At 31.3% G+C, this 11,307-nt stretch overlaps 1 protein-coding gene across 1 annotated transcript; it reads left to right on the top strand.

Annotated features, from left to right (window-relative positions):
• The first annotated feature begins 21 nt into the window (after window positions 1–21).
• LOC143079147 (BTB/POZ domain-containing protein 17-like) lies at window positions 22–7,423 on the top strand. Its single transcript, XM_076254366.1, has 2 exons — window positions 22–132; window positions 5,854–7,423. Exon 2 carries the CDS (start codon window positions 5,877–5,879, stop codon window positions 7,290–7,292), a length of 1,416 nt encoding a protein of 471 aa, XP_076110481.1. The 5' UTR covers window positions 22–132; window positions 5,854–5,876; the 3' UTR covers window positions 7,293–7,423.
• The last annotated feature ends 3,884 nt before the right edge of the window (window positions 7,424–11,307 follow it).

Genomic DNA, 11,307 nt, shown 5'->3' with positions numbered 1-11,307 from the left:
ATTTTTCAAGGATCTTGAATCTAAGATATGTTTAAGAATTTTTTCGAACGCAATAATTTCTTCATCCTTTATGCGTTTAATTCTATAACGGAAACGATTTGCCAGCATGTCAACAGACCATCCGGCTAAATGGTATTTATTCTGACAGTTATACATTTTCAGTTCTTTGAATAAACAAAGTTTTAATTATTGCAGTCATTACAATAAGACATGCAATCATATATGCAATATTTTTTTTCCAGCTTGCATTGATTATTTTCAAAACTTGATTATAAAGGCTACCAAGCACATCTGCTTGATCTGCTACCTGGCATAGGCAAAAAACGGAGGATTATGGTGTCAAGTTAGTACAATACAATACAATACAATACAATATTTTTATTTTCCAAATTAAAGGGCCCATTAAGAGCATAACATTAATTACAACATGACATAAACATTACAGAGTGATTAAAGAAACATAAAATAATAATTCAAATGCATGAAGAAAGGATCAGTGGTCAAGGGGAGATAATTTTGATATATTTTAGAGTATTTAACTAATTTTCTGATTTTCTTAGTTGCAGGCCTTTATCCAGGTATGCACATAAAATAGATAAAAATCTGCTATCTTCATTAATCATGATCCATGAAAAAAGATCATTTATATTTAAACTATCTAAACTGGGGTATTTTTGCTTTCGGGTCGATCCGGCCCCACGTCGATCCGGCCCAAGTCGATCCGTCCCACGTCGATCCGGCCCCACGTCGATCCGGCCCAAATGTTAAGTCGATCCGGCCCAAATAAAAATATTTTTATAAGGAACAAAAATAAAGATATATATTAATTGTAATTCATAAATGTGTATGATTTTTATTATAATGTGAAAGGTGTACGATAAAAAAAAAAAAAAAAAAAAGGCCCTTGAAAAATATTTTCTTTAGATGAGTATAAAAGAACTAGATTGATTATGTTTTTATTACAAGTTTTCAAGATTATTGGGTATAACTCTGGGTTTACACGATTTGTGGTACATTCGTAAGATATGTTCTTATGTTTCAGGACACTAACCTTCCGATATGTATGGCCCTCAATGATTAAAGAATTGACTCTTCGGCTCGTTTCAGTGTGTAATATGTCCACCATGTTACAACGAAGTTCCAGAACAATATGAATCAAAATAAACTTAAACATAAATGAACAACAATTATAACCAGATTTTATCAATGGTATAGTACAATACATGTACAAGTATTAACTTACCTGTAAATCTAATTAGGATCAAATATAAAATCGGCGCAAATGAAAAAATGAAATCGGCGCAAATGAAAGAATGACAATTTTCAAAATCGGCGCAAATGTCATACGCCCAACTATAAAGACCTTGTTGATTACGTAACTTTAATTAATCAGGATTTGATTGAATTAAGTGATAACGAGTGACATTACCTTAGTTCACAATCATCAGACAATTGTTGAATAAACAAACCAATAGACTAATGATTTGATTAAACAAGTCATTATGATGAGTTAAATTTTATAGGTTCCATTGGACTGTAAATATTTGTTTAGCTATTCTGTGTGTGAACTAAATATAATAAAAATCGCCATGACAAAATTCCTCCAAAATCAATATAGTTTATTCATATTTTATAATGGGGCCGGATCGACTTGGGGCCGGATCGACGTGGGACGGATCGACTTGGGCCGGATCGACTTGGGGCCGGATTGACTTGGGGCCGGATCGGTTTGGGGCCGGAACGACCGGATACCGTATTTTTTTATATAATCAGTGATATCTCTTCTGAGGTTATTGTAAATAGGGCATTCCAGAAGAAAGTGCATTTCATTTTCAATACAATTTGTATTACAATATAAACATATCCTCTCATGTCGAGGTAATATTTCATATTTACCACATACATTGGTAATTCGTTCATGTCTGCCAGTTTCTATTCTTAAACAGTGATTGCTAAGTCTGTATTTTGTTAACAAATGTTTTTGTGGGTGCTTTAAATCTAAATAATTTTCATAGTCAAATGACCTTTTGAATGAAAAATAAGTGTCCAATTTGGCTTTCGGGTCGATCCGGCCCCACGTCGATCCGGCCCAAGTCGATCCGTCCCACGTCGATCCGGCCCCACGTTGATCCGGCCCATATGTAAAGTCGATCCGGCCCCAATAAAAAAAAATAATTTCTAAGGAATAAAAATAAATATATATTAATTGTAATTCATAAATGTTTATTATTTTTATTATAATGTTAAAGGTGTACGGTAAAAAAAAAAGTAAAAAAGGCCTTTGAAAAATATTTTCTTTAGATGAGTATAAAACAACTAGGTTGATTATGTCTTTATTACAAGTTTTCAAGATTATTGGGTATAATTATATTAAAACGTATATAAAAGAATTCAGACATCAACATTAATCAGCAGTAATTAGCATTTTCTTCTTTCATCTTGTGTAACATGTAATAACAAATAGTTACATACATGAACATTACAAGCCGATCCCCAAGCTGATACATATAAACTTTGTTTTTCTTTTTAAGTTCTTAAAATTTCTAAAATTGAGAAATGTTGTTTGATTTGCCAAATCCTTTCTATAAAAGAGTGCTGATATTATATTTTAGAGAGTGAAAACGTGCATTCAATGTCATTGTTTTGTTGTTTTCTTGCAATAAAGAATATTAGATACTCATATGACTTTTTTTTTTTTATCTACACACAACTATTCAAAATATTGTCAAAATAAGAAAAATAAATTGACGGCCATATCCGATGTTACAAAAAAAAGTGTTATAGAATAGAATAGAATATTTTTATATGTTATAGAAGCCTATGATGTAACCTAAAAAAAAAAAATAATTATTATGATATACACCAACCAGAAGATCAAACTATAAAGACCTTGTTGAAAAACAGATTACGTAACTTTAATTAATCAGCATTGGATTGAATTAAGTGATTACGAGTGGCATTACCTTAGTTCACAATCATCAGACAATTGTTGAATAAACAAACCAATTATAGACTAATGATTTGATTAAATAAGTCATAATGATGCGTTAAATTTTATAGGTCCATTGGACTGTAAATATTTATTTAGCTATTCTGTTTGTGAACTGAATAAAATAAAAATCGCCATGAAATTCAAAGTAAAAATCATCATGGAAAATAACTTCATAATTTAAAAATGTAGAAACTGCGATACAAACAGACACAATAACACTAATTTTCGTATCGATTTAAAATAGTTCTTTAACTGGTACTCCAATACTTCACTGACCTGTTGTCATCCATCATCGATCGGATACTTTTTTCAAATTTCATTTATACTGTTAAAGTTTGTGTGACAAATTCCTCCAAAATCAATATAGTCAATTCATATTTTATTATGGGGCCGGATCGACTTGGGGACGGATCGACGTGGGCCGGATCGACTTTGGGCCGGATTGACTTGGGGCCGGATCGGTTTGGGGCCGGAACGACCGGATACCTCCAATTTGTAGGGTAGTAATGTTCTTTTATTTCTCATTTTCTAACCGTTATGTATGCCTACTTTAAGTGATGATAGGAAAGCCCCTTATTTCAGGTGCCAAACGGTCATTTTCAGCCACTGTTAGCTTCAAATTGATTAATTTTTTTATGTGATTCATCAAAATATCTTTATCATAGTTCGTCAAAGGTCTCAAATAAATATCGTGACCATTATTTTGGGGAAAAATTATACAAGATTCCTCAATATTAGTCGATTTTTTTCATCTAAGAAAAGTGTGCATTTAATGGGGTGGTAAAGGGTTATTTTCGTGCAACGTGATCGCTGTTTTTTATTTCACGTTCAACGTGTTTTTACTTTTGTATTTGACGTTCAGTCGTGCAAGACGGGTGCCTCGTTCAACATGTTCTGCTTATTTAATTTTACGTGCATCGTGATTTTCAAAGTCTTATTTTGCGTGCTTGGTATTTTTCAAATAAAATTCAAACACTTGGCAGGGCTCGTCAAGAAATACTTTTTTAAAAGCTGTAAACCAATTATATCATAAATGTGTATACTAAATCAGGAATCAGTAAAACAAAGAGTTAATATATACAAGAAGACAGTGATTCAGTCACAAAAGGTTCATGTAAAAGTATATATTTTTCGTGCAACGTTCATTACATAAATTATTTCACGTTCAACGTGAAATTATGTTATATTTCACGTTTTTTTCGTGCAAGCACCCCCCCCCCCCCCCTTTACCACCCTCTTTAATCGTCATGCACCATGTGCACAGCATTAAAAATAACTGTAAATGTCAATTGGCGAGAAATTTTACCTTTACTCGTCATGAACATCTGTATATCCCAATTACGACCTTCTTTAAATGTGTCAAATTGGTTAAAACTTGAACTTGATTCCTTGAAATTTCCTTGTCATTATTCATCAGAGGTCTCAAATAACTGTACTTTATCGTTAGTTTTGGAAAGAATTTAACTCAGTCGATATTTTTATTGTCATTAAAAAAATGTACATCTTATTGTACTGCACCAAAAATTACTTTTACGTCATTTGACAAGATTTTTTTCCCTTTATTTGTCATGAAGGTGCTAACTCCATTACTACCCTCTTTTAATATGTTAACTTTGACTTTCGGTCCGTCTCTCTATCTATCCATCGGTTTACCCATCTGTTCTATTTTCTTTTCCATATTCTAACTTAATGGTTACCGCATGGAAATTTAAGGAACCTCAAACACAATGCTTAGAGCCTTAAATTGTAGACAGAGTTCTTTATGTTCAAAATCTTTTATGCAAGAAGATACTTTACTCTTCAACTTCATACTTTTTTTGGCTTTTTTAACATTTTTTTATTAGAGCGTCACTGATGAGGCTTTTGTAGAAAAACTGGGCGTAAATATAAAATTTTAATCCTGGTATCTATGATGAGTTTATTTTCATCATTTTTCTGTCAATATATTATACGGTTAATCCGTTAGTTATTGTCACTAAATCACAGGCATTTGTCTTAGAAAAAAAATTCCTATATACCTTGATATAACACATACATGTGACATATATATACTGACATATAGAATTTTTTTTCCCAAGACCAGAGTCTGTGTATTTAATCACAAAATTGAGTCCTTATGATTAAGAAAGGCTAAATTATAATTCATTTTCATTAGTTAACAAATAAAAGTTTTCCTCCATTGCTAGAAAGGAATATAATTGTATATAACCCTGGTGTGTTTAAAGTTAAGATGAGGTAATGTTATCTAAGTCTAGTGAGAAGGAAATAAAAAAAACTTTCAGAGTACTATTATAGTCTAAGAATATGAAATAAGGAGATGTAGTATGACTGCAAATGAGTCAACTATCCAACAGAGTCAAAATGGTGTGGATTTAAGCAATTATAGTGCACCATACAGCCTTTAATGATAAGTGAAACCCATACTGTACAGTCATCTATAAAAGGCACAGATATGAAAAAGTGTAGATCAATTGAAGCAAAATAATTATTAGCCTGATAAATGACAAATCAATACATGAAAAAAACAGTTATTACAAACAGGAACCAAAGACAACCATTACCAAAGATTTAAAGGCTTGTAGCTTGGGACATTAAACATGTTAAAGTATCAGTAGAATATGGCAGGTTTAAACATCCCTTAGTCAACCCAGATAACCTTTGACGGATGTGTAACACATGTTTTTCTAAAAAATCATTCATCTACTTTCATTTTAATTCCAGATTTAATGATGTTCTAAAGTAACTAGAAACAATCTCATTGCTCAACCTCCTTAACATGCTTAAACCTTGGACAATGGTGTAACAACACAAAGATGTATATTTCTAAAAAATCATTCATCCAATATCATTTTTAATTCCAGATTGAATGAGGTAACTAGAAACAATGGGTTCTATTAAGGTTCCTCGATTAGATTTGGAGGATTTTGGACACCAAGTTGATAATTCTACTTCTACAATTCAACGTCTCTATCAACTGTACTGTGATCCTGTGTTAAGTGACTTGCAGCTTATTGTCGGCCAGAAATCATATTTTGCCCATAAATTAATATTGAGTATAAGTAGCGATGTTTTTAAGACAATGTTAACAAATCCTACTTGGCCAGAAGCATATACTGATAAAATTTATTTGGAAGAGGAACCTCATTGTGGACTTGTTTTTGAAGATTTTCTACAGTATTTGTACACAGGAAAGGTTCATCTGAGTCATACAAGCGTTTTACCGGTAATAATTCTGGCCGATAAATATAACATTAGTGACTTATCAGCCGTTTGTGTAGAATACATGTGTAATCATTTAATTGCACCAAGTACAGAAAGTTGTGTGTTATCTTGGCTGAATTACTCTGTCATGTGTAACCATAGAAACTTGGAAAAAGTGTGTGAAAGTTATATCACAGCAAATTTTCAGTATGTGATGGAAACCGATGAATTTTTAACAATATCTTCTGATTTGTTATTAAAGTTTTTGAAATCATCAGACATTGTAATAACAAGTGAAATATCCCTATACCAGTATGCCATGAAATGGGTTGAGAAAAACATTCTACCTTCCATTAAACCAGAGACTTATTTACCTGAAAACCTGAGCTTGTTGATGCAAATAGTTTCATCAATAAGGCAATGTCTTATGTCGAGGGAAGATCTGTTATTTTTTCAGAGTGGTACGAAGCAGATAGCTGAATATTTACATAAAGTAACAGGAGTTAGCTGCTTTCCAGAAACCAAAAGCGAGCAATACCAAAATTTGACATCTGTCTCGACATTGATTAAAATAACAAAGAGCAACACTTCCCCAAGGATATATACTTGTGATGCATGGTGTACTGAAATAAGCGTACCAAATGTAAATGAGGTACAACCAGGGGAAATATTAGGAGCATTCTACTCTACACCATGTTCTTTTAATGCTGACAGTGATGAAAGCTGGGATTGGCATATTGATCTTTATCCTAGGGGTGTTTTATTTCGTGGTTGCATGATGATTGGTCACTATGGTAACCATAGTATTGACGAGGTGATCTATGAACGAGTCCGTCTGGCTATTTCGTCAAATTCATCTGATTGCAGATCTGTGAAAGTGACTGTCTTAGTTTATGGCCTTCAGAATGGTGTTGAATATGTTGTAAAGGCAATAACAAAAACATGTCTTTTCACTTCAGAACATGTAATCCATCATGTTAATGACCTTGTGGATTTTAGTGACCTTGAATCTAAACAGTCTCCATTCCTTTTAGGTGAAGATCATAACGAATTTAAAATCAAAATAATTATCAGGCCTTTCAGTTCTCTAGTTACATGAGAACAATTAGTGGTTTAAGGCAAAGTTATGTTAACAAAACTGTTCAGTTTGATTAATGTTTTTATTTTTTTTGAGGATGTTACCATGTGTTACTGTAAGTTGCCAAATTTGTATAATAACAGTGGCGCAAGTAATAATTTTAAATTTGATATTTTTGTTACATTGTTTCTTAACCTTGTTTACCAGAGCATTTGTTTATATATGTATTATAACAGTGGCACAAGTAATAGTATATAAAGTTTAATATTTGTTATGTTGTTTCTTAACCTTATTTACCAGAGCATTTGTTTACATTGTATTATAACAGAGGCACAATTAATTGTTTTTACCATGTTTACCAAAGCATTTGTTTATATCTTATATCTTATTATTTTTAGATTACATTGTACATCCATTGACATATGATCTTCAGTAATGTCGGTGTTCATACCCGTAGCCCCTTGAAACCAAATTAGCACTGTTAAAGTCAAGGTTCTGTTCAAATTGTGACTGTTAAAGTCAAGTTCATGAGTCCAAATACCCCCCTTGGAAATTCCTGGCTATGGGCCTGGTGTTAACGTTTATTAAAATGATTTATTTGTATGTTACTTTTATACTTGTCATGATGATAGAATTAGTTGGCATGAATGAAAAAGATATCAGCAGGAACAATATTAAATTTAATTCAAACTTTCAGATCTGTCTAGCAGCATTGTTTGACAGAAATTTTCTTGTACCCTATAGCTAGCCTTTGAGCAGGGAAATTTTCATCAGTGTCTAATATCATGAACATGAATTGTGTTATGCTCTGTCATTATTTGTAAGGCATATCATGCAACTTTGTTTTGTACTTTTCAGATGTCATTTTCTTTTAAGAGAAATATTTGAGAACTAGCGTGTTTCAATGGCCAGTATTATTTAAATTATTATATTTTTGTTGAATTACTTGTTATTTAAAGATTGGTATTTCTGAAAAAAAGCATATAGGGCAGCAATGGGATAAATAAAATGTATCAGAAAATAAGCTTATTTTTGTATTAGCTGAAATGAAGGTCATAGTACATGTATATGAAATCTTTTCAAGGTCGACATGTCCTTCATGTGCTATGATTGCAAAGGAGACATTCCGCAAGAGACACATGTAGGTCAATTATTTTTATTGTATGCAATGAAAGTAAGGTGTACAGGTCAGCCTGGCAGGTATCATCTGACCTTGACCTATTTTTTATGGTTAATTGGTCATTGTTAACATTGTTAAGGTGGTATGGGTGTTTTCCGCCATCTTGGATTGAAAGACAACAGAATCTAAGGTCCAGATTTTCTATCAAGTTAACAAACTTTGATGCAGAATGCAGATATTTAATGTGAGTTTTCATAAAGAAACAATTTATAAGAATATAACTTATAAATATTAATATTTTTAAAAGTGTAGATTATTTTTGGTTGTTTTTAAATTGACATTTTAAGGGGAGATAACTCTAAAACAGTGCATTTTCTGAAGAAATCTACATAGAATTTTCCTATTTTGTATTTTAGCCAGAAAAAAATGTACGGTGACCCTTTCTTTTCTTTTGATATACTCAAAGCATTGTCTGAAAGCTATCTTTTCCTGATTTATTTTACAATTCTATTATTTAGTTTAGTTTCTAATCACAAAATGGTGTTTTTTCCTGTATAATCCATACAAAATATGTCATTTTGTCACAACCCGTAACTTGAGAAAATGCACAGTGACCTATCATTTTTATTATATTTTGGAACATATATCAATAGGTATTACGTTTTGGCAAAGTATGAACAAATTCTATCATTTTTATTTTAGACTCCCATACCACCTTAAGTTTCAATATTATGTCTGTTTTTCAGACACTGTTTGCAATATGTTATTAATAGACTCGCAATGTTTTGTGTATAGAATGATTCTAAGGTGTATATGTCCATCTCACAAATGGAAGTTTTTAATGACCTTGACTGGCTATGTCCATCTGACAAGGTTCATCTGACTTTGACCTCATTGACATGGATCATTGATATTGTTAAGTTTTTGTTTATATATTTGTGTACGAGAAATGTTATATAATGCAACTTTTGTAAAGTTAAAAATGGTATGTCTTGGTATTTGGATGAACCAGAATTAATTCTTCATGGTTTATGAGAATCAGAATATGGTGTAAAAACATTGCAAAAAATTGCTAATAAATGATGCATGAACAATCATTTTGTTCCCTGCATGTAGAAATTGTATTCTAACACATGCATATATACATGATAGAGTGCATGAGGCAGTTTACTGTAAAGAATATTTTAACAAGGGGAGGTAATTTTTGTTGTAAATAAAATAAAAATATTGCATGTATTTTTTTTTATGCATTTGGGATGATTGATGGATCAAAATAGTAAGATTATTTAATAATTGCAGTATGTGCTGTACACTAATTATATGATAAGAATTTAATATATGAGTTAATATAAGTTTTTGGCTTGTTACATTTACAAAAGAAAGCAGTATTATCTTACAACAATTTTGATATTTATAAAGGGTGTGAGAGCGTCATAGCAAGCTAGAACTATTAAAACAATGTGGAACTCATTCATTTTCTTTTTTGTTTCAAATGTGATATTATCTATGAAAAAAGAAAGTTAGAAATAAAGAAACAACTTTTTCATTTAATTAAAAAAGGATTATAGACATTTAGAACAATATGTTTAGTTTTCGATCATTTGAAATTTAAAAAATATTGAAACAGTTGTACAATTTTTTTATTTTTTGGGGGGAAAATTTCAACAAATGAATAAGTCAGTGTTCTTTGTGTTATCATTGTGTGTCAACAGAATTAACAATATCTCTAGAAATTATAAGTGTAACTGTAAAGTAATCTCCATCCTAGATTTTTAAAGAGAAAAAAGCAAGCTATGATCAGATGTTGTTTTTGTTTTTTTTAATATATTTAAAACTATTTGATTTTTGAAACATTGTTATTATATTGCCTGACAGTTCTATGTTTAGTTATCATTTTGATTTTACCACGGTAGGCAGCATTTGACTGCAATGTTCTGTTTAGTTATCATTTTGATTTTACCACGGTAGGCAGCATTTGACTGCAATGTTCTGTTTTGTTATTACTAGTTCAAATTTTAATCCAATCAAACTGATTGATATTAATTAAAGATGGGAAATATTTGAATTTGTTGTTCAATTTTTTTTTTTTTTTTTTATGGCCCATTAATGGGCATTATGTTTTTGGGTCTGTGCATCCGTTCGATTGTTTGTCCGTCCATCTGTCTGTCCGTTAGTCAGTCTGTCCTGCTTCAGGTTAAAGTCTTTTAAACTTGAAACTTGGTACATATGTTCCTTATGATATGATCTTTCTAATTTTAATGCCAAATTAGAGTTTTGACCCCAATTTCACGGTTCACTTAACATTGTAAATGATAGTGTGAGTGGGGCATCCATGTACTATGGACACATTCTTGTTTAACATTACTTTATTTTCTTTAGGACTTTAAGCAAGCATCAATCAATTACTTTTATATATTTTCAAAGACTGAAAGAGATTGAAGAATGAAGGATTTATTATCATTTTCATATTCTTGTGGAAAACAGAAGTTAAAATGGTTTAGTGACATCACTGTTGTTTGTTTGTTTGTGTGTCTGTTCATTCTTTCATTTAATATGAAAATAATGTGATTGCCAATCAGCAACTATCCACCAGAGATTAAATGATGTGGCTGTAATAAGCTACTATAGTTCACTGCATGGCCTTTAACAATGAGCAAATCCCAATCTGTATAGCAATGTATATTGTATAGTAAGCTATGGAAATTGGAACATAACAAAATGTGAAACAAGAAAACATATTTCCTACCCTACAATATAAACATACTGAAGTTAACATTGAAAAAAGTTTACAAAAATGTTCAGACAATGTTTGTTATTTTGATAGGAAGGTATCTTTCAAGGACGGTAATTTGCAGATTGATTGTTCCAGAATTATGGGACTTAAAATTGTAGTTCATCTCTTATAGTATATCTTCA

Source organism: Mytilus galloprovincialis, chromosome 6, assembly GCF_965363235.1.
Source record: "Mytilus galloprovincialis chromosome 6, xbMytGall1.hap1.1, whole genome shotgun sequence".
In the NCBI taxonomy this organism is placed as follows: Eukaryota; Metazoa; Mollusca; class Bivalvia; order Mytilida; family Mytilidae; genus Mytilus; species Mytilus galloprovincialis.
Note: the sequence above shows the minus strand (reverse complement) of the source record. Positions and strands in the feature narration are given on the sequence as shown.